The sequence below is a fragment of the Stenella coeruleoalba genome, assembly GCF_951394435.1.
Source record: "Stenella coeruleoalba genome assembly, chromosome: 10".
In the NCBI taxonomy this organism is placed as follows: Eukaryota; Metazoa; Chordata; class Mammalia; order Artiodactyla; family Delphinidae; genus Stenella; species Stenella coeruleoalba.
This window is the reverse complement of record NC_137156.1, coordinates 15,939,146-15,963,940: the sequence shown is the minus strand read 5'-3', so window position 1 is coordinate 15,963,940 and position 24,795 is coordinate 15,939,146. Positions and strand designations below refer to the sequence as shown.

General features: G+C 46.3%; 1 protein-coding gene across 1 annotated transcript in view; it reads right to left on the bottom strand.

The window, feature by feature from the left end:
• Nucleotides 1-18,236, bottom strand: part of E2F3 (E2F transcription factor 3) — an 80,680-nt gene extending 62,444 nt beyond the window's left edge. The window contains exon 1 of the mRNA XM_079934566.1: nucleotides 17,231-18,236. Within this exon, the coding sequence (XP_079790692.1) occupies nucleotides 17,231-17,629 (399 nt within the window). The 5' untranslated portion in view covers nucleotides 17,630-18,236. The remainder of the gene's footprint in view (nucleotides 1-17,230) is intronic.
• Nucleotides 18,237-24,795: the final 6,559 nt, after the last annotated feature.

Below are 24,795 nucleotides of genomic sequence, written 5' to 3'. Positions count from 1 at the left end.
GGAAAGGACTCAAATCAATAAAATTAGAAATGAAAAAGGAGAAGTTACAACGGACACCACAGACATACAAAGCATCCTAAGAGACTACTACAAGCAACTCTATGCCAATAAAACGGACAACCTGGAAGGAATGGACAAATTCTTAGAAAGGTATAACCTTCCAGGACTGAACCAGGAAGAAATAGAAAACATGAACAGACCAATCACAAGTAATGAAATTGAAACTGTGATTAAAAATCTTCCAAAAAACAAAAGTCCAGGACCAGATGGCCTCACAGGTCAATTCCATCAAACATTTAGAGGAGAGCTAACACCCGTCCTGCTCAAACTCTTCCAAAAAATTGCAGAGGAAGGAACACTCACAAACTCATCCTATGAGGTTTTGGTATCTTCCTGATACCAAAACCAGACAAAGATAATACAAAAAAAGAAAATTACAGACCAATATCACTGATGAATATAGATGCAAAAATCCTCAACAAAATACTAGCAAACAGAATCCAACAACACATTAAAAGGATCATACACCATGATCAAGTGGGATTTATCCCAGAGATGCAAGGATTCTTCAATATATGCAAATCAATCAATGTGATACACCATATTAACAAATTGAAGAATAAAAACCATATGATCATCTCAATAGACGCAGAAAAAGCTTTTGACAAAATTCAACACCCATTTATGATAAAAACTCTCCAGAAAGTGGGTATAGGGGGAACCTACGTCAACATAATAAAGGCCATATACGACAAACCCAAAGCAAACATCATTCTGAATGGAGAAAAACTGAAACCATTTCCTCTAAGATCAGGAACAAGACAAGGATGTCCACTCTCACCACTATTATTCAACATAGTTTTGGAAGTCCTAGCCATGGCAATCAGAGAAGAAAAAGAAATAAAAGTAATACAAATTGGAAAAGAAGAAGTAAAACTGTCACTGCTTGCAGATGACATGATACTACACATAGAGAATCCTAAAGATGCCACCAGCAAACTACTAGAGCTAATCAATGAATTTGGTAAAGTTGCAGGATACAAAATTAATGCACAGAAATCTCTTGTATTCCTACACACTAATGATGATAAATCTGAAAGAGAAATTAAGGAAACACTCCCATTTACCACTGCAACAAAAAGAATAAAATACCTAGGAATAAACCTACCTAGGGAGACAAAAGACCTGTATGCAGAAAACTAAAAGGCACTGATGAAAGAAATTAAAGATGATACCAACAGATGGAGAGATATACCATGTTCTTGGGCTGGAAGAATCAATATTGTGAAAATGACTATACTACCCAAAGTAATCTACAGATTCAATGCAATCCCTATCAAATTACCAATGGCATTTTTTACGGAACTAGAACAAAAAATCTTAAAATTTGTATGGAGACACAAAACACCCCGAATAGCCAAAGCAGTCTTGAGGGAAAAAAACGGAGCTGGAGGAATCAGACTCCCTGACTTCAGACTATGCTACAAAGCTACAGTAATCAAGACAGTATGGTACTGGCACAAAAACAGAAATATAGATCAATGGAACAGGATAGGAAGCCCAGAGATAAACCCACACACCTATGGTCAACTAATCTATGACAAAGGAGGCAAGGATATACAATGGAGAAAAGACAGTCTCTTCAATAAGTGGTGCTGGGAAAACTGGACAGCTACATGTAAAAGAATGAAATTAGAACACTCTCTAACACCATACACAAAAATAAACTCAAAATGGATTAAAGACCTAAATGTAAGACCGGACACTATAAAACTCTTAGAGGAAAACATAGGAAGAACACTCTTTGACATAAATCACAGCAAGATCTTTTTTGATCCACCTCCTAGAGTAATGGGAATAAAAACAATAATAAACAAATCGGGCCTAATGAAACTTAAAAGCTTTAGCACAGCAAAGGAAACCATAAACAAGACGAAAAGACAACCCTCAGAATGGAAGAAAATATTTGGAAACGAATCAATGGACAAAGAATTAATCTCCAAAATATATGAACAGCTCATGCAGCTCAATATTGAAAAAACAAACAACCCAATCCAAAAATGGGCAGAAGACCTAAATAGGCATTTCTCCAAAGATGACATACAGATGGCCAAGAGGCACATGAAAAGCTGCTCAACATCACTATTAGAGAAATGCAAATCAAAACTACAGTGAGGTATCACCTCACACCAGTTAGAATGGGAATCATCAGAAAATCTACAAACAACAAATGCTGGACAGGGTGTGGAGAAAAGGGAACTCTCTTGTACTGTTGGTGGGAATGTAAATTGATACAGCCACTATGGAGAACAGTATGGAGTTTTCTTAAAAAACTAAAAATAGAATTACCATATGATCCAGCAATCCCACTACTGGGCATATACCCAGAGAAAACCATAATTCAAAAAGACACATGCGGGCTTCCCTGGTGGCGCAGTGGTTGAGAGTCCGCCTGCCGATGCGGGGGACACGGGTTCGTGTCCCGGTCCGGGAAGATCCCACATGTCGTGGAGCGGCTGGGCCCGTGGGCCATGGCCGCTAAGCCTGCACGTCCGGAGCCTGTGCTCTGCAATGGGAGAGGCGACAACAGTGAGAGGCCCGCATAACGCAAAAAAAAAAAAGAAAAAAAAAAAGAAACTTGCACCCCAATACTCACTGCGGCACTATTTACAATAGCCAGGTGATGGAAGCAACGTAAATGTCCATCGACAGATGAATGGATAAAGAAGATATGGTACATATATACAATGGAACATTACTCAGCCATAAAAAGGAATGAAATTGGGTCATTTGTTGAGATGTGGATGGATCTAGACACTATCATACAGAATGAAGTAAGTCAGAAAGAGAAAAACAAATATCGTATACTAACGCATATATGTGGAACCTAGAAAAATGGTACAGATGAACCAGTTTGCAGGGCAGAAATAGAGACACAGATGTAGAGAACAAACGTATGGACACCAAAGGGGAGAAAGCCGCGGGGGGGTGGTGTGATGAATTGTGCGATTGGGATTGACATGCATACACTGATGTGTATAAAATTGATGACTAATAAGAACCTGCTGTATAAAAAAAAAAAAAGAACCAAAACGGCCAAGACAATTATGAAGAGGAAGAAGAAGATGTGGTAGTGATAAGGTGTGGAGACTTACTTATGCAATAACAAGACTTTTAAAATAAAACTAGTGTAATGTTGGCATGGGAGTGGGCAAGTACTGTATGTCAATGTAACAGTTCAGAGTGTTCAGGAAATGACACTCATATAATGAGAACTTGGTGTTATTATAAATTGGCATTATACTGATTAATCAATATATTGTGCTAGATATTTTTGCATGAAAAGAATCAACTTAATTCTATATGTAGGACTCTTCTTGGTGTTTCAGACTCATACTCAAACAGCGTATCCCAAACCGAACTGATTGTAACTTGTGAAACTATTCCTTTTGTATTCTGTGTATCACTAGCAAAGAAATTTGAAAGCCAGTATTTATTCTTCTGCCTCCTAAATTTATCTCGCACATCCAAGCAATAAAATATTTTGTAGAGTTAAAAAAAATCTATCAATTTAGATGTATAAGCGGAATCTTGGGCTAGTGCAGAAGTAAAGAATTTCTGTCAATCTGATTAGGGCTTTAAAAAAAAATCCATCTTCATGAAAAAAAAATCAGGTAACATCTATTTCTTTTAAGTTTCTAAGTTTATTTAATTACATATATATTTAAGTTTTAACTGATCAGAACTTCTGATTCCATGATTTTGGTTATAATTTATATGATGATTATTCATACCCATTCAAACTGTGGGTAGTCCGAAAGCTTTTCACATAAAGAACTGTGGTATCTACTTATTGCCTTTACTGGTTTTCATAATGGGTTGGGAACAGGGGTGGGAATTTATCAAGTGGCCGGACACTCTGTGCCCAGCTCCAGGCTGGACGCTGGCCCAGGGTCTCTCATTTCATTTACTCTTCACGATATATTTAAATACCCAAATTACCAGACATGTAAGGACAGCAACCATTTCATTTCCAGAGAAGCCTGGTACATCTGGCTGGCAATTCGGTTATAGATATAAGGATTTTTACTGGTGCTAGATAAAAGGACGATTAAACGAGAAGGAATTAAAAGGAGGAACATAATTGTCAAACAAACACATCAAAAGCCTCTGGAGAAAAGGGAGGGAAGCAGTTTTTCCTGTTCACGGGATGATGCTGAAAAGCCCAAAGAAGGCTAAGAATGTCTGTTACTGAGTTCTGTGCTGTGGCTCACAGGATCCTCCCAGAGTCCTCCCATTTCAAAAAGGGATGCCAGTCCCAGAAGAGATCAAAGGGCACTGCCAGTTTTGAACTGTCTTGATACACCTAAGATCTTTTGTAAGCGCTGCTGTTTTTGGAAATGCACTGTATGGGCAACACCCTCTTTGTCGCGTAACACGACAGCCCAATCCAGGCCTTGGCTTCCCCTAGTCCTTTCTTGTTGAGAGGTATCTTTTCCCAAACTGTGCCTCTCAAACCTGGGCATCAGAAAGACCTCGGGGGGGGGGGGGGCCTGTCAAACCCCAAGCTGCTGGTCACACCCAGAATTCCTGACTCAGTAGGTTTCGGGTGTGAACCCCAAATTTGCATTTCTAAAAAGCTCCCAGGTGCTGTTGCTGGTCCCGGACCACACATTTAAGAACCACTGCTGTGAAAACAACAGAACAGGATCCATCAAAGACAGGAAGGGGGGTGGTGGTGGGGTTATTTGTTACACGGCCATATCTGCATCACTCACGATCCAAGCCGCACAAGGCAGGCGATTTTGTCTGTGTCGACCCTGCTGCTTCCCCAGCACTTAGGACAGGGGCTGGCATACACTAGGTGCCCTATACACATAACTGCTAAGTAAGTCAAATGAATCAGTATGCCCCGTGCTGGAAACTGGGGCCAGCGTGGGGACGGAGGAGCAAGGGAAGTGGTTGTGGAAACACCAGCAACAAAGGGAATGGCTTTTAACAGCTAACTTGCCCTGAAAGGGAAGCTCAACTTGCTAACAAGGATGGCAACAACAACGACAGCAGTAATAATATACATGATGCTAACAAACACGTCAGAGTGTTTGGTATGTGGCCGGAGCTAGAGCCAGCACTTTACATGCTTTGGGGCGTTCAGTTTTCACAACAACCTATGAGATGAGAACCTTGATTCTCCTCATTTACCAGGTGAGGAAACAGGTTAGAAAGGAAGTGATGCTCCCAAACCAGCTAACTATCTATGGAGGAGCTGGTCCCAAGCAGAAGGTCTCTCTTAATTACCCAGTTGAGTAAATGATAAATGCAAAACTTCTCTGGCCTTCTCTGAACTGCAGACTTTGATCCTTTCTTCTCCAAGTTACGGAGAGGCTTCACGTGGCGCATTCCTAGTATGCCTGATCGTTAGACAGGCACGGCTCCGGCTGGCTACACAGAGTTTATTTTCTCTGTATCATCTCTCAAGAGTGGGACACTGAATCACAGCGCTGGGGTTCCATGTGGGGGTTAGGCATGCCCCATAAAGGGCTAGTTCAGTGGTTCATCAACAGGGCAGGGAAGGGGGCGGGGGAGACATGTGGGCCGACTTTGCACTCAGGGGACATTGGACAGATGTGTCCAATGTCTCTGTGTCCAGAGACGATTTTGATTGTCATAACTGGAGGGTGCTACTGGCGTCTGGTGAGGAGTCCTCACTACTCACTAGAGTAGCGAGTAGCCAACAGGGCACAGGACAGCCTCCCCCCACAAAGAGGTATCTGGCCAAAATGTCAATGGTGCTGAAACTCTGCTCCAATTTCAAAGCCTTCTCTGTCCCACCCCTCCCACCCCCGCCCCAGGTTGGATGCCTAAGAAACTTCATCGATATTCTCTAACAGCCTTCACTGTCTTTTATCTTGTCTTAGTTATTGGAGAACTTGCTTCATCTCCCCTACCTCCCTTGAGGGCCAGAAGAACATCTTAGTCATTGAAACACCCAGAATACTGGGAACCGATTCAGCTCAGAGTGGGTGTTCAGTAAGTGTCCTGTACTTTGTTTTCCCTCAAATGGGTAAAAATGCTGAGAACTCACTCCTAACCATGGAGGAGGGGCAGTGGGGTGAACACACTAAGTTAGGAACACACAGTACACTTCCTATAAACTTATCTCAATTAATCCTTCCAACCACTGAAGGAGACAGGAACACTATTTTAGGTAACTACAGCTCATAGAATTTGTGAAAGGTCACACGCTGCTAAGTGACAGAGCACGTTTCTGGAGCCCGATGTCAAGCCCTAGGCTCCTTCCGTACCCCACAACCGTGCCATGGGTCCCCAGAGCTGAAAACCTCCCTCCTAAAGACCAGTCCCAGGATTAGAGTGTCTGAGATGCTAGCAAGGAAAACAGTAACAGAAAAGGTTGAAAACTTGACCACATTATTAGTGTGATCACAAGTCTTGCTACCAAACATAGCAACAAAGTTGGTCAATTCAAGGGTTACTTACTGCAAATAGGCTTAAATACAAGTTACATGTTTAAAAATCAATGATAAAGATACTTAGAATTTACGTGGCTCTTTCATTGTTAAACTTTAATATGCTAGGGCTTAAGAAAATATATCCAAGATACATTTTTTTTTAATCTGCAAAATCAGAGCACAGGAAACAATGGTCAAAAAAGCCATCTTAGTTCAAGACATAATTACGTGACCTTTCCTTATGCACAGCACTCTCCAGCTGGCTCTCTGCTTTCTCAGAGCAGCTAGGAGCCAGGCCCAGACCTGGGAAAGTACGTCATAAATAACATCTGATGGCTCGTCTCTGGGAGCCCTGACAGTATTGATCCCCCAAATCAACCTGATGAATCTGTCTCGTTTTCATATTATAGAAGGAGAAGTGGACATGATGAAAGGTTTTTGTAGCACCACGTTTAATTCTTTGTTTTTTTAAGCTAAGGAGGCCAGTCTTGGCTGGCTGCTGTTCATCAAGGCCTCCACTCCAACCTCTGTTGCCAAAACCACATTCCCAGGGCTGGGTCCTAGCCTCTTAGAAAGCTGGGTGGCCCACGGCTTCCCTCACAGCCAGCTCATTCTGAACTCACCATTCCCTCCACAGGGTGCAAACCCTGACGGAGGAAAAGCTCAGCCTTGTCCATTCTTTCAGCCCCAGGAGTTAACCATCTTGGGAGTCAAGGTCTTGTATGTCTTTTCTCCCTTAGCCTGTCTCTCACTTCCATCTTGCCTTTCACACCATCACTGTTGCCGTCCTGCTTCCAGACTCATCAGCTCTGTAGCACCCATGCTCTAAATGGTATGCCCTACTTTTCTTCCCAGGGGAACTTCTGCCTTTCTGTCCAGTTGGTAACCTGTTCCAGGCAGGCCCAGACCCGACAGGATGGAAAGTCTTCCTGCTATAGGGTAAAGTAAATCCCTTGAGGGCCGGGTGTCCAGCGTATCACCCTGGTTCCCAGTGGTGTTGGTGCCAGGCAACAGTGCTTGCTTGGACCCCCTAAGTTCTCAGCCCCTTGGGAGTGCTTTTGGTTTCACCTCCTTTGGGTTTGGGGTCACTCGTCTTTGGATGGTTTGCCTTGGCAATGACCTGGAAGTCCAGAAGCTGGTACCAGGGTCGGCATGGGGTACGAGTGCACCTGGCCCAGGTTTCTGGGGTCTGCAGACTGTGGAGCCAGGCTCCTTGGGTTCAGTTCCACTTGCCTCTCTCATCAGTGGAGCCCTGAGCCGGCCGCTTAAGCCCTCGTTGTCTGCGTCTTCCTGTGCAGGACAAGCGTGGTGATAATACCCACTTCACAGGTTATGTGGATAACGTGTTAATGCGCATAAAGCGCTTACTTTAGTGCCCTCCATGCGCATGGGCACTTGATAAACATCGGCTATTATTACCCCACAGACCAGAGACTGCTGAGTGGCAGCCCCGAAGCCAAATCTGGCCCAGAGACCTATTTTGTTTGCCTTGCACATTTTCCTTTTTAATTGAGCCTGCATTTTAACGCTGGTAGATTTCTGGCATTTTAAGAAAATTGAAGATCTGGCAACAAATGGGACCCGCTTTCCTCTCTGGAAGCCATCACCTGGGGCGGGGTCCCTCCTCGGCTGCCTTCTGACAGGGCATTTCTTTGTTCAAGCCCAACTCCCATACTACTTATCCCCACCTTTCCATACCCCCCAGTTAATTCCCTGCCTGGCCCTTGTAGGAAGGCAATCTCTATTCCAGACCAACTTTACCAATGTATCCAGTGTTAGGTTCTATTATTCCCCCATATTGACACCAGTCCAACAGGTCTCCTTATGCTAGCCCACTTCCTGCCTTCCTACCTTGGCCTCATGACCTTCCCCCAGCCATGAACAGCCTCCCAAACCTTCCCCGTCCACCTAGTCCAGCAGTTCCAATTGAGTGCACGTCAAAATGACATGGGACACTTTCAAGACATACTCAGGTCTGGATGGGGGTATTTCTCGAAAGTGCCAAGATGATTCAAATATGCACCCAAATGTGCTCTAAGGCCGGTGACCATGGGAGCCACGGCCTGCCCACTCCCACGGTCCAGCTGGCACATGCTGTCGACACGGTACAACCGAGGACAAGATGAGTCTTGTTTGACTCCCGTTTAGTCCTGCTTGCGACTCAACTTGTGTTTAAAGCCCGTCTCCCCAAACAGACCATAAAACTCAAGAGTGGGTGGATCACACTTCATACTTCTTTTGCATCCTCAACAGGAAGACTGGGGTGCCAAGCACACTGTGGGTGCCTGATGACAACGCCTCTTGTCAAATGTTTGAGCGTCCACAACGGAGAAGGCATCGCAAGGACGACGTGACGCGAAAACCACAGCCTGGTTTCCTGAAGCTTGTGGGTTTGGAGGAAGAGTAAGTCAAGGGCACCACTGATGAGGATATAAGGTGGACGAAGATGTCCTATGGGAAGGGAGGGGCCCAAGGCCTGGGGAGTCAGGGAAGGCTCTGTGCAGGGGGTGTCCTTGATAGGCTGGTGGGAAGGACGGCAGCAGCGAGGGGAACAAGCGAATAAATGCCCCGAGGGAAAGCAGCAGCCTCCGTAAGTGCCAGGATCCCAGTGGGGAGGAACGGGAGCAGAACGGGAAGGGCGAGATTTCACCGGACCTCAAACGCTAGGGAAAGGGTTGTAATTAATTGGATAATTCACGGAAGCGGCCCGTGAAGGCTGTGATTCTGGCCTCCTTCTAAAAGCCAGGCAGAGGGAGAGGTGAGGGCTAAGTGGGAGGAACAGGCATAACACACTGAACAACTAGACACTGCGAGAGGGAGAAGAGAAGGGGCCAGGGAGGCCCGGGGGTAGCTCCCCTCCGCACACGGAGTGGCGTCTCCAGTCCCGCAGGGCCCCACACGCCTCAGACACCCTGATCTCCACCATTCAGTCTTAAGCCCTGGGTGACTGTACAGAAGTGAAATCATGTTAAGAGTGCCGCTCCATTAACGCAGATCATCACAGAAATAAAGATTTTCGTCATGACACTGACACTGCCACAAGGACTACTATAAGGCGACGCTTATCTTTCTGCTCATCCTCCCGAGTCCATGCACAGCTTATGCAGAGATGCAAAGGCCCTAAATAGTACGTTGGGAGGAAACCGCCCTGTGGTTCACCCCTCTGCTTCATCACCGCCATTTTTAGAGGTGTAACCTGGGTCTGGATGAACACAAGGGCTGGTTCAGAAACTAAACCACCAAAGGGTGGGCCCCAGAGACAGCCACGGAAGAAAAGGGCAATGCCACCACGTATCTATCGAATCCTTCCCATGGGTCAGGGACCGGCCTAGGCACCTTACAAATAGGAACTCCTTTAATCGTCCCGGTCCCCATGAGGTAGCTACTAGGATTTGTCCATTTTACAGGTGAGGAAATTAAGACGCACAGGTTAAGCAGAGTTGCCCAAAGTCACACAGAATAAGAACCCAGACACTCTGGCTTCAGGCCCCATCGTCTGACTCTTATACTTGGCTGCCCTTCAGTTTGCCTTTTAGGTGGAGGGTGTGGGTTAGGTCCATAAAAGCCTTCACCTCTCCTAAGGGCTGCTGGGCCCAGAAAGGCTCAGAAGGTATGGGGTCACAGGGCTGCTGCTCTGGTTATATATTTCTGGAGCCTCAAAGCAACAGACGTGGAAAAAGGGCAAGGGAGGGGTGAAATCTATAGGCTCTGAGCTGACCTCCTGTGACCCCCAGCGTCCCGAGCTGCAGCTTTCAGGATCCTGAAGACCAGAGCTTGGGGAGCCCTTCTCAGCAGTCAGGTGCGTGCTGCAGAAGCCAGCAGGGTCTCCTGGGGAGCCAGGCACGAGCTGACTGGGAGGACCAAGGGTGTTCAGTTCCTCTGCTCCCGGAGATGGACTCCATCCGCCATAAAGTCCTCCAGGGGGATCAGCTTCACTGATAACTACAGGTCTCACCAGCAGTTGCTCCCTGATCTAAGACCGCACCTACACATGGCACCTTTCTGGTTTGTGGTTTATAGATAAGCCATATATCCCCGCCCCTAACGCGTTGGTGAACTACAGCGACATTGGATTATGTTTCACTTTTAGGCTTCAGGGCTTGAAGTGATTCTATTTTTAAGCTTTCTCAATTCCACAAGTAAAAGAAGACGTTTTAAGGAAATTAGTTCTGGTTTTTAGGGGATGAGGACTTCTTCCCCTGAAAGAGTTAAACTTTGTTAAACCAGCAATCTTCCTGAAGGAAGGGCACCTGGTCTAATGTCACTGGGCAAGGGCCCCAGGACCTCTGAAAACCACAACAGTCACCCAGGATGTGGACAGCCCAGGACAAACCTCCAACACCAGAGCTATACTGTGCCCTTCTCCTGAAGAGAGCGGCAAAAATCCTTTCAGGTTCTATTCTCAGTGAAGTACGTTTCACCGTTTCAGCACTGGAAGTGTCATATCCACAAAAGTTTGCAAATAACAAATAAAGCTTTAAAAAGGCTACTATCATGTTTCTATAAGAGTCTGTCATTCCTTCCATTTTTTAAAATTCCCTTTCATTGAACATCTAAAGGAGCGTGGCGTATTTTGTACCTTTGAGAATGAGGTGTTACTCTAAAGCCAACTGTTCAAAGGACACTTCTGTATGTGTCTATTTTAAAAATGTAACCATTCCTGAAGGCAATCTTAAATGTATTCTACACATCCCAATTTTCCCATATAGGGTACATGAGACTTAGTTAACTTTCTCTTGGCAAATGGGGCTGCTTCTAAGAATTCCAGTCTCCAGTTTCAGTTCTGGCTTTGCCACTAGTTAGCCTGTGACCTTGGGTAAGTAACAACTGCATTGGGTCTTAATTTCCTCCCCTGCAAAATGAAGGGGATCGGGTCAGATGATGACTCTTGCTTTACAGCTCTCACATGTTACGATTCAAAGACCATTGAGGGGCTTCCCTGGTGGCGCAATGGTTGAGAGTCCACCTGCCGATGCAGGGGACACGGGTTCGTGTCCCGGTCTAGCAAGGTCCCACATGCCACGGAGTGGCTGGGCCCGTGAGCCATGGCCGCTGAGCCTGCGTGTCCGGAGCCTGTGCTCCGCAACGGGAGAGGCCACAGCAGTGAGAGGCCCGCGTACCGGGGGAAAAAAAAAAACAAAAACTAATCAAAGACCATTGGGAATATCAATTATTGCCTATGCTAATTAGAAGAATTAGTTATAAGAATGTTGTCTGGACACTAGAAATAGCCCCAGACGGTTGGGCTATAGTAATAAAAAGCAGACTAAAGTCAATTACTTTTATTCTCACTTCCTCCTATCGCCTCTCTATTCCATCAGCTGTCCATTCTCACTGCTATCAATCTCCGCTGACATAAACCCCGGCCTTAGTTTACAAAGCTAAGCAGTGGTCTGTTTCACCAGGTTCTCCAGCAAAGCAAGGGGCCCAGGCTTTGTGATTGCAACCTGGCAACCAGTGGGCTTTACCTCTTCCCCTTCAAAGTTATATTGTAGATGATCCTGGCCGCCAGAGCAACAAGATTGACCCCCAGTTAAGGTTGGAGGCGGACTGAGAATGCATCCTTGTAACTTACACATTCTTTGAGTTCTAAAAACGCATTGCTTTGGCAGGAGAGCGTTTGAAGCAAAAGCGACAACAGAAAATAAACCGATTTCCTTCTTACTGGCCCCAAAGCTGTATGTATTATCCCTCTATATTAACCCTACTCCTGCCCTCCAGGATTCCTTACCCCCATCCCAGTTGTTGTCTTTTTGTCCCTTCTGTTGTATAACTTTTCCTTGTGTAAGATACATTTTCCAAGCCACTCTTGGAAGCCAAAGAGAAGGTCAGGATAGGAGGAAGGAGATACCATTAGTGGTTTCCTATACTTACTGCTTTCCCAGTTAGCTCCCCTTCTTAGTCCCATGAAAAATGATTAGTAGAAAAAATGCTTCTTAGCAATTGTAAATAGTCCCCGAAACACTTTTAAGCTGCTAACAAGCACGAAAAATATGCATTAAACCACATGCTTAGTACCTCAAAGAATTCAGGGAAGTTCCTCTCTTTAAAAACCAAAATGAAACAGAGCATCTGATAAGAACTGCAATCTACCTTCTTTGCCTTGCACTGTTTGGGGCGGTTTCATGGGCATCTAGGAGGGATGTGATTTAATCAGCACAGGCAGTGGCTGATTTTTCACTCTTCCTAGTTTAAAATGTTAGTAGAAAGTAGGTGATTAAAAAGGAATTGGAGTCAGTCGGCCTGGGAAAGTGGATGTAAACTAGACATACAAATGGAATATATGTTAAGTCATGTTAAATTAGAAAACTGGCCAGAAAAATCAACTATGAATATCTGAAGCGTTGCCAAGTGGGTCCAGGTCCTTTGGAAAAAGGCTAAAGGTACGGATGGTGTGTCTTTGGGGATGGCAATAAAAGACCACTATGGATTATACCTATGAGAAATGAGAATAAGAGCCACTTTTCCCTACAACCTTCCAATCTCCAGGTGCTGTCATCCATTCATGACTAAGCTTAGAGTATTATTTTCTGTTTTCATGTTAGCTTTACACAGCACAACATTAATCTCAGAATCTATCCTTCCAAGTGTTACATAAGGTGACGATTTATAGAAAAACGACAACAAAAAAAAATCCTTTCCTGTTCACAAGCTTGGGTTCCTTAGCTCACAGAGCCACGTTTAAGGGTGCTTTGTTTCAGAGGATGATTAGAGTGGTGCCCTGGGTACTGATTATAGTGGAGCTATTCGTACTGCCTGAGTCTGGGCACTGCATTATATTAAAACTTCCATTTTGGGGTATGTAGTGACTAAAAATTCTCTCCTAGCTTAAACTTGGCACCAACCATCTATCTCAGCAGAAGCAAGATTATTGACTACAGAACCACAGGAACCCAGCATTTTTCTTCTTTTATATTTATACAGGAAAGAAACTCAGCTGTAGCACCTATGGTTTCTCCATTCTTACAGGGAAATTTCAAACATTGTGGGTGCCTTCCCAAAGTCTAATAAGTGGGATGCTATGACTGGATTAAATTAAATCAGATGTGACAGGCCATTGTCTCTTGCATTAATAGATCCCAAACTTTCTAGAAGCGTAATGAAATCATTTCAGCTTCTTTTTAGCAGAGGCAGAAAATGATGAAGCCCTTTCAGTTCCAGAAAATATACAGCACTTGTGACTCTGGTTTCTCTAGACTCCTTCCATGTCCAACAGTTCACCATCTAGAGCTGAATTTATCTCGTGTATGTCTCTGACATGGTGATGATTAAGAGTTCAGTTCCACAAAAGCCACTAAGCACGGGCTACACGCAAAAGATGGCCGGTCCATGCAGTCAAGGGAGGAGCGAGGCAAAAAAGTGAGGATGAGTTGATCTAAATTTGTCACAACTCAAGGCACAAGCTCATACTGGGGCAGTTCATCACCACCATCTCTAACACAGGCCTGTGGTACTGACGTGTCCCTATTTTATCCATTCTTAGGAGAGCCATGATTTATGGGTTTAAAAACTCAAGTTAACTAGGTATAAATAGTTAATTACATATCATTTTTAAAAACTTTTAACCATTTTACTCATATATGTCAACAAAGGGGCAGTGTGCACATGGTCTTACATTATTTCTCTAAGTTCCAAAAAAATATAAATTTCTGAATATTCATTTTATTGGGCATCTACTATTTACCTGGCACTGTGCTAAGTGTTTTACATGCATTATCATATTTAACCCTTAAATAGAACTTTCAAGTTCGTACTGTTATTGTCCCTATTTTACAAGAGAGGAAACTGTGTTGTGAGAGTTTATTTGCCTAAGATCCAACAACTTGTAAATGACAGAGGCAATTACAGCTAGTAAGGTAGTACTGAGATACATATATATATATATATTTTTTTCCACGTTAAAAAAAGGTGAAGAATATGCTCCTGGTTGTTCTAGAGACAGAACATGGAATCAGAGCCAGGTGAGTCTGTAACTGTGGCCACCTGAACAGGAGTTCTCAACCTCTTCTTTGATGGAAAGTGTTTAAATGATCTCTTTGCTCAGCCAATCACTTAGCTATCCCCATGCTGTCCCTCCTGCTTAGGGAAAGAATATCAACAAAAGTTCAAGACTTCAATAGAAGTCTAATATAATTTTGATAAGAAAAAAAAGAAACCAAACTTTATATACAGTGCTCGTGATTTTGGAATAATAATCTCGTGGCAAGGAGGATAAAGTTTTGAAGTAGCTTGGAAGGTGGTGAGGGTAATTTTTTATACTTTAAATACTTAAATACAATGAATTACATAGAAGTTTGGCTAGGCAGTTTCAGAGACCTGGCCCAGGTGCGCTAAAATTCAAAAGGAAAAAAAAAAAAAGCAAACTGGTCGTCTCACAATTTCCCATTGTCAAAACTACCCTCCCATAAATCTGAATCAAGTCCCAGAAGTATGTCAATAGCTGGTTGTTTCAGATTAGGTTTATGATATAGTGACAGAACCCTGAGGGAGCAAATAGGCTTAAAATATATCCAAGCACGTTTAGGTCAAGTCAGTAATAGTATTCAATGCTGATGAAAGCGTGGCATATTCTCGTGTCTGAGAATCCGGCACACTGGATACTGTTATGTGTAAGCAGGTACTGTACTCTTTCCCCCCTGCTGGCAGACCCTAGTCACTAAAACACCATGAGCTTCTTTGACTGAGACGGTATCACACATCCCTAGCAAGTATCTCTGGGGCTGCAAAGCAGTTAAGATCCAACTCGAGGAGAAATTGGGAAGAGTCATGAATTAAAATTTTTCATTATTCCAAAACCCATCTCATCCCCCAAAGTGTTGCCTGGGTGCCGACTCTCTTAAAGAGCTCTGCAAAATCTTGATTCTTCAAAAATTCAGCCCATTCGGAGCCGAGACAAGGTGAGGTCAACGACTGATATTATCAGCCAACCATTAATCTAACTGGGTTTGGTTCGTTTCTAGCCTCGTGGGGGCCGAGCCTCACCACGAGGGTGAAGACAGGAGGCATGGAGGAAGGGAATGAAGGAGAGAAAAGGAGAAAGGAGGAAGACCTCCGGGCCACACTTCTTTCTAGTATCAACAAAAAGAGAAGCCGCATACTGACCTAAATCATCTCTCAAAGGCGCTTTATAAATTACAGGGACAAAGGGAGGGGGCGGCGAGTGGCCTGGGAATCCTACAGACACCCTACCCTCTGACCCGCCCCCCTCCCCCTCCAGCACAAGGGAAGGAAGATAGAAAGCAGAGCTCAACTCGGCCATTGGCGAGAAGCCCCCCCTCCGGTTTTCGATCGCCCATCCCTCGGCCCCCTAGAAAAACACACACGTAAACACCATACCCACCCCCTGGGGCGGACACTCCTGCCCCGAGGTTCCTAGAACCGGAGGCCGGGCATTTACTTAGTTAGATTTTTCTTGCTTACTCATTTCCCTCGAGCACCCAACCCCCCGTTCCCACTCCAAAACCCCGCTCAACCGCCTACCCTCACGGCTCCAACCCCCAACAGAATCCGGTGCCCCCGCGGCGGCGGCGGCCCCCGAGTCGTCCCGGTCACTAACCTGCTGCTGTAAGGGCATTTCCGAAACCAGCCTGGCTCCGGGGGGAGGTGGGGGGGGGCCGGCTGGAGAGGGGGCCCGGAGGGCCGAACGGACCGGCGGCGCCGGGCGAGGGCGGGCGCCCGTGGAGGGGGTTGGGGAGAGGAGAGGGAGGGTGGCCGCTCCGGGGGCGGGTGCGAGGGCGCCGGGACCGTCCCAGGCCAGGGAGCCGGCGAGCAGGAGGAAGTGGGTGCCCCCTCTCCCCCTCCAGCGCCCCCTCCCGCCGCCGCCTCCTCCCCAGTCACAGGCGCGTCCTCCGCGCACGTGTGCGAAACGTCACCGGCGGGTCCCGGGGAGAGGGACAGACCCAGGCGGCGGGACGGGAACACGGCTGCCCCCGCCCTCCGTCGCCGGAGGGCGGAGAGGGGGGACAGGGCGGGGAAGGAAGGGGCAAGGGGAGAGGCGGGTCAAGGGCAGGCCCGGGGCCCGGCGAGGCAGGCCCGGGCGCTCGGGCCACGCGGGCGCCGCCGCTGCCACCACCGGGATGCGCCCAGGCCGGGGTGCCCGCCCGCTAGCCCCTCACCCCCAGACAGCCCACGCCCCGGCCTGCAGCCGGCTTCCAGCTCCACCTCTCCCCTCGGCTTCCCCCAGCCCCTTTGTTGCCGGCAGTTACAGATCCCAAAATGTGTCAAGCGCAGCCTGGCAGAGCCCCTGCACTCCGAGCACGCCTTAGGGACCCCCGGCTGCCAACGGGCCTCCGAGGCCGGCGGGCGGCCATCACCCCCAGGGCCCCCCGGTTTCCACCCCCCTGGAGTCTCCCACTCCCCAGTTCACTACTCCCTCCCCCACCCCCTTCTCCATCCGGGGCGTGACCCCTTCCTACGCCCGAGAAAGAGGAAGCTTCGAGTTGGAGGGGAGGGGAGAGTGGGGGTAGGGAAAAGTGCAGGAAAGGAAGGGGGGGCCGCGAAAAGTTTCGGAGTGTTTGATGTGGTTCGCGCCATGGCGATCCCCGCTGCCCTGCTTGCCTGGCGGAGCCCCCCAGACCCTTCGGGGGTTCGGGGGCAACACACAAGTCTAACAATAAACTGTTGTTGGAGGGGCAGCCGCCGAGGCCCACGACGCTCGGCCCCGCGCTCTCCCAGGGCGGCCCGCAGCGCGCCCACCACCCCGCGCGGTGCGAGCCCACCTCCCGCCCGGGCTGGGGACGGTGGGAACGGGAGGGCATTACCGGAGGGCCGCCGCCGCCGCCGCTGCCGCCGCGTCCCAGCGCTGGTGGCTGCTGCAGCAGCCCGGCTCTGCTGGAGGGTCCGTGCGGCGTGGTGTAGAGGAGGCTGCCGGCGGTCTGCTCCACGCCGGGGGCACTGGGGAGGAGGGGGCCGGCGGCGACGGCGCCGCTTTGGAGGGAGGAGGAACAGGAGGTGGTGGAAGTGTTCGTGGTGAGGATCTGGATGTACGCGCTCGGGGCGGCGGCAGCAGCGGCGGTGGCGGCGGCGGGGAAGCTGGGGCTGGCTAGCAGTGCCCTTTTGTCCATGGAGGCTGCAGCGGCGGCGGCGACGACAGCCGCCCCCTCCCCACCCCCGGCGGTCACCAGGTACTGCTCCAGGGCGGGCTGGATCCCCTTTCTCATCTCTCGCTCCTGCTCTTTTTATTGCTATGGTATATTAACGTATTGTTTTCAATTTCTTTATTATTTGCAGTCGGAGTTTCCAAGTCTCTCCTTCTCTCCTCCCCGCCCGGCGCTTCCGAGCCCCTTCTCTCCCTTTTCTTTTTATTTTTCCGCACCAACCGGGCCCCGGGGGCCAAAAATAATCGGGGCTCTGGAGAGAGGAGGGTCCCGGGCGCACGGATATCGGGCCCCGAGGGGGGGTGGAGGCGTCGGGGGCGGCCGATGCAATGGATTGCGAGGCGGCGGCGGCAGCACGGGTGCTGCGGCCGGCAGCTGAAAAATGGCTCCAGGAAGCTGCTGCTGACAATGAATGAAGGGATACGGTTTACGCGCCAAGGTCCTCCCGCGAAACTCAGATTTCCCGCCGGCTTTTCAAACCATATTTGCATATCCCCGCCCCTCAACCCGCCGAGGACCGTTCCCACAGCCCATTGGGCCTCTGTCTCCTTCCTTCCGTCCCAATCACGGAGCAGGGTCGCAACCTGCCGGTTTCCATTGGCTGCCGTGCATCATGGTTGCCGGGGCGACAGGAGCCCTATTTGCATATGCTTCCTTGATTGGCTGGGAGGGAGTAGGGGTTTTAGGAGGTGGGGGTAAAGTCCGCCTTCTCTCCCACGGAAGACCACGCCTGGTGCAGGCTCCGCCCCCGTCCCCGCCCGCCAGCCGGGCGGGCACTGCTGACCTGGGCAGGGACTCCGCGCCCCGCAGACTCAGTGTGGATCTAACCTAGAGCGCAAGTTTCGCTTTTGTAAATTGTCAAGGTGACTAAAGGGGACACTTTCGGGAACTCTCTTCTGTTTGACCAGTCAGTGTAATAGATGAACAACAGCGAGAGATTCTCCCAAGTATGTGCCAAAGGCAAGTTGGACCTTGCGAACGACGCCTGGCAGGTGGAAACCGAGCCCTTTAAATCGCGGGTTTCTCTCTTCCTGAAATCCGACCAATGCGGCGAGAGCTGATCCCGAGGCCGAGGCTGATGGACAGAAGCATGTGGGCCGACAGAATCGTGGGGGCAGAAGGTTCGACTGACGTGATTGCGGGCACCATTTAGTTACCATTCCAGATCATTACCGGTAGCTTCGTTATTAGCCTGGTTGGGGTTTAAGTAAAAATTAACTCCGAATGCTTTGCCGAGTGAAATCTTACCACAAGTACTGGTTTGAGTCCAGCAGACACCCCCAAAACCCTACCCACTGGCCCAGAAGCACCCAGGGCAGTTAATCTGGGCTAACCTAGGACTTATTTGCGTGTTTCTAATCCGCCAAACAGTAATCCGAAGAAGTACGTGCTTCCCACGATGACGTCTTGCTCCTAACAAACACTGCACGCTGGCCACGAGCACTTTACAATTTCGGTATCCTACCAAGTTCTCTGACACAATGACCCAAACCTTTTCCAAAATATTTTAAAAGAATTTTTTTAAGTAAACTAGAAATTGCCACCAGAAAAATATTAAATTATTGTCAAATTGACTTCTGTGTTGGTGCAAGTGTTCATGGGTCTTAAAATTGAAGATTGCGCCTGTGAGACGGAGCAGGAAAAGGGACCCTGGCAGGTTGTGGGAAAAGGTGTACCTAGGTCAGGTCATCATTTACAGTTCTGGTCACTGAGAACTGCACAAAATAGCTGCTGATCTGGTGCTCACTGGGTGATGAGCATTGCAATACCTCAAGCCCTTTTGCAAGACTTTTATTATTATTATTATTATTATTAATTTTCAAAGCTCATATGCTCAGTCTTCTGAAAGGCCTGACAAGATATGTCAGTTCAGGCTAGGAGTCCTTACTACTTCAGTCCTGTTACCTGAAATAGGGTGAACTCAAAGTACTGTTACACCTTGCACCAGGCTCAGGAATATTTTGGTCTTGCACTCAAGCTAATTGAGGATCCAAGGCCCAGTAGCCAAACATTTACTGACATAAACGATATGTGTCATCAAACTGACACTATCTTTAGGGCAGATTAGGTGGTATTCAAGGGGCATCAATTGCTGGTTGGGCTAGAGGCATAAGGTATTAGCAACTTCCTTGACCTTGTTCCATCAAAGTTACTTTCCACTGTGGGTCACTATGGAGGAAACTTGTACTGTAACTACTTGGATATCACCAGCTGTAGAACATCACTGGCAGCATGCATTTGGTGGCTCTTGTGGGGATTGTGGGAGGAGGGAATGGTGCAACATGCACAGTCATTATAAGACTTGCATTTTAAGATTAGAGACAAGCCTAGGACCTGGGACTGTGCACAGAATCTCTGCTTGAACTCACACTTCTCTTCACTGGTCACAGTAAGATGGATATAACACAGTCACAAGGGAGCAAGTGTTCACCATCTAGATTCACACCTGTGGTTCTGGTTTAGAAAGCTTTGAAATATTTACCATTCTACCTTAGCCAAGTTATAATTTTTCATGTAGGGTATTCGATAGAGAAACAGATGTTTTGACATTTTATGCCTAGTGAACCACAGGATGGGGTGGGAAGGGTTCAAAGAGAGAAGACGAGGTGTTAGAAGTTAAGATGCTAAAATTTGGGGCAGGCTATTAATTTGTGGAGAGGTAGCATGTTTTAGAAGAAAGAAAATGGGCTTTGGAGCCAGAGGGATCTGGTTTAAATTCTAGCTCTGCCACTGATTGGCTATATAACTTTAATCTTTAAAATCCTGTGTTCTTGTATGTTCAATGGGAACCCATATTGTAGTACCAGTATTGCAAGATTATGATGAAAAGAGGCAATAATAATGGCACTTTACCAGGTATACAGCAAGTGCTCAATAAGTGGTAGGTATTTATGATTCTACTTGTTTGTGTGATTGTGTTTGCAGCTCTTTGTAGTCCAAGCTGACTCCCAGCCTCTAATCTTCATACTGCCCCAGATGTCCACTCACTGTGGCAGCTTCACTTTGTCACAGGGTAGGAGCACAATCGTGTCTTGGTTAGTAGGGATTATAGAATCCTGACTCAGAAGTTCAAGGTAATAAAGTCAGCTCTGCTGCTCATCCTACTCTAACCTGCTCGTCTGTTCATAGGCAGCTTCTGGTTGGTTACTTAGTCTGAGTCCCTAAGACCTTCCCGCGAAGGTCAGACTGCTCTAGCACTAGAGCCAGACTATTCTTGCCAATCACTGCCACCCTTTCCCTTGCTCTGACAGTGACCCAAGGCAGCTAATTGTCCCAGAATCGGCCTGTGTTGTTGTTTGAGTGGTGCCTGTCCCCCCAAAACATGTCTTTGTCCTAATCTCTAGAACCTGTGGTTGTGACCTTATTTGGAAAAAGGGTCTTTGCAGGTGTAATTAAGTTAAGAATCTTGAAATGAGATCATTCTGGGTTATCTGGATGGACCCTAAATCTAATGACAAATGTTCTCGTAAGAGACACCTAGGGGCTTCCCTGGTGGCACAGTGCTTAAGAATCCGCCTGCCAGTGCAGGGGATACGGGTTCGAGCCCTAGTCCGGGAAGATCCCACATGCTGTGGAGCAACTAAGCCCGTGCTCCACAACTACTGAGCCTGCGCTCTAGAGCCCGCGAGCCACAACTACTGAAGCCCCGCGCGCCTAGAGCCCACGCTCTGCAACAAGAGAAGCCACCGCAATGAGAAGCCCGCGCACCACAACGAAAAGTGGCTCCAGCTCGCCGCAACTAGAGAAAGCCCGCGTGCAGCAACCAAGACCCAATGCAGCCAAAAATAAATAAAATAAATAAATTTATAAAAAAGAAAGAAAGAAACATAAAGCCTCGTGCTCCTCTCTGAATTAAAAAAAAAGAGAGAGAGACACCCAGAAGAGAGACATACAGAGAGGAGGAGTTGGCCACGTGGAGACATGAAGACAGAGGCAGAGGTTAGGATGAGCAGCAGAAGACAAGGAATGCCAACAGCCACCGGAAGCTGGAGGAAGCAAGGAACAGAATCTCCCCTAGAGCCTCTGGAGGGAGCGGAACCCTGCCAACACTTTCCTTTCAGACTTCTGGCCGCTAGACCTGTGATAGAATAACTTTCTGTTGTTTTCAGCTCCCCAGCGGGTGATCATTTATTATGGCAGCCCTGAGAAACGAATGCGGTCTGTTAGCCTGCCTACCTGCACCTCAGACCTCTTAGCTGCTACTCACTTGTTCTGGATTGCTGCCAAGATATGATTCCTTACTGGACATCGATGAAACTTATTGCCAGCTTGTTGAAGATTCTTCAAAGCATCACTTCTTGACCACCCGGTGCAGACTCACCCAAGGAGCTTATGAAAGTGCAGATTCGCAACCAATCAGAATCCCTGTGGCAGGACCAAAGAAGCTCATTTAACAAGTCCCTCCAGGTAATTCCTTTATGCTCTAGAGATCGAGGGCCACAGTCAGCTGTATGACTTTGGACTTCCGCCCATTATATCCCATTGCTACAGTTAGCGTTGCCACCCCTCTGTCTAATAACTTGATGGGTGTTTCCAATCCCCTACTACATCTTCTCACCCTGCTGGTTACCATAACAAGCTCTGAATTTTTATTCACACACACATATACATATACACATATATACACTTGTATATGTACATTATACATACTATAGTTATAAAATTTGACATTACAGTTTTCTCTAAAAGCTTTCATTTTCCATTTTGGATACAGTTTTGCCAACATCCATAAGATCTATATAAATAACTCCCAAGAAACAATACTGTTAAACAGTTTTTTTGGGAATTCAATATTAAATCTTCAGATGGAAATATTATAGGTTTCTAAGATTAAGGAAACTGTTCACAAGCCCAGAAAATCTTTGGAACATCTAAAGTTTAAATTGTGCCTCTAATTTAGTTTAGCCAGATCTGGTTGTCACATTGGATTGAGAGTGTAAAGTTTTAAGTTTTAGGGTCTGGAAAAAACTAATCTGAGTCTAAGTCTTTTCTATTGCAATTCAGTTAGTTGCCCACATAGAAATAACATTCTCTGTTTTATTTTCCTGGTTAGGAAGAACGAGGAGTATGTCCTTAAGCCATTACCACATCAAACACTAATAACAAAATTTCTAGGTACTCATCCTAGAAAATTGACCAATATTGTTATAGATAGTGGTTTGGGCACGAGCGTAGAGTTTCTTGTCTTCAGTTCTTTGACCAGACCAGGGAGGTACTGTTTAGATAGAGCTTTTGTGTTTTTAAATAAATTTAGGATGAACTTACAGCATAGAGCATTGCTGCCCATCTCATCTACTGAATCTGAATTTCTGGTTGGAGTCCAGGAATATGCATTATAAACAGGATACTTGTGATGCAGGTGGTACACTTGGGAAACAGTGCCACACAGGCACCCATGACCTAGCAGTCTCTGCTCTACAAATTGGCTTCTAGGCAATGGTGACATGGAAAACGCCCTTGTTAATAGAATCTTAGGGCAACTAATGTTACCACTGTTAGTAACTATTTATTTAGACTGTACTGTGATTGCAAATTGCCTCTTCTACTAAAGCTCTTTCTGCTCAGTTAACAAGTAATGTGATTCAGACAAAATATACTGGAAGGAAAAAAAAGGTATTATCTCAAATGTGTGTGTTTCCTTGCCGTTTTGAAACAGATTTTTATCAAAACAAAAAATACAGATACAGAAACCTAAACAAAACAAATCATGGATTAATGAATTATTATAAGGTAAACACTCTTGTAACCCCGACCTGGGTCAAGAAGTAGAACTTGACCTGCACCCCTGAAGTCCCTTTCATTCACCCTAATCCTGATCACAACATCTTCCCTCCCACTAAAAGTACCATTAGCCTAATATCTTTTAGTCTTTACTTCCTTGTTTTTAAAAAAGTTTGTCACCCAAATATGCATCTCCAGGAAATATAGTTTAGTCTTGCCCATTAAAAAATGTTGATATGTCTTTTAAGGCTCTTTTTTAAAAATTTTATATTGAAATATAGTTGATTCACAATGTTCTGTTAGTTTCTGGTGTACAGCAAAGTGATTCAGATATATATATATATATATATATATATATATAACATATATATATTCTTTTTTTACATTCTCTTCCATTATAGGCTATTACAAGATATTAAATATAGTTCCCAGTGCTATATAGTAAGTTCTTGTTGGTTGTCTATTTTATATATAGTAGTGTGTATCTGTTAATCCCAAACTCATAATTTACCCCCTCCCCCTTCCCCTTTGGTAACCATAAGTTTGTTTGTATGTCTGTGAGTCTGACTGTTTTGTAAATAAGTTCATTTGTATCATTTTTAGATTTTAGAGTCCATATATAAGTGATATGATATGATATTTGTCTTCCTCTGTCTGACTTACTTCACTTAGGATGATAATCTCTAGGTCCATCCATGTTGCTGCAAATGGCATTATTTCATTCTTTTTCATGGCTGAGTAGTATTCCATTGTATATATAAACCAAATCTTCTTTATCCATTCATCCGTTGATGGACATTTAGGTTGATTCCATGTTGTCCTGATCAATTTTGATTCCCACCCCCAGCAGTTCCTCCTTGGTCTTCCTCCCTGTCTGAAAAGGGAGCCCTGAGGGTCAGTTTTGAGGGGAGTTGGATAAGACTGCTGTGGTCCCTTTAGACCTTCCTATTGCCCTCCCTTACTGTCATCTACCTCTGGGGAGCAAAACCCCTCTCAGTTTCAGCTGCCATGGCCCCATCAGCCCACTCACATCCCAGTGAAGATCTACTGGCTCTCTGGGGGCTCCTCCTGTTCTTAGGTCCAACAGGCACCCAACACCACCCAAGTCTTTCCTTCTTCCTCATGTACAGGGGCTGATACCACACAACTCTTACGGCAGCTGGTGGTTGGTTCACGTTCATTTATATTCTGGGATTCGTGGAGGCACCTCTGCCAGTAAGTCTTGTAAATGTAGCCCGTGGTGTTTGGTTTTCCTATCTAGACGTCCTTTCTGTTTTCACGTGGGAGTAAGGAGAGACTGAGGAATGATGCTGCTTCATCGCCCATTCAGATTTACCTTTCCTTCCTTTTTAAACGTTTGTTTTGAACCTACCACGCTGAAGTGTCATTGAAATGATGCCACGTAGGCAAACGTCTCCAACAAGCATTAAGGGAAAGGAAAGTTATGAGCTGTTTTCTTCGCAGTTTCTCAGAGAGGACTTGAAAAACCGAAGAAGAAAAGTGGAATC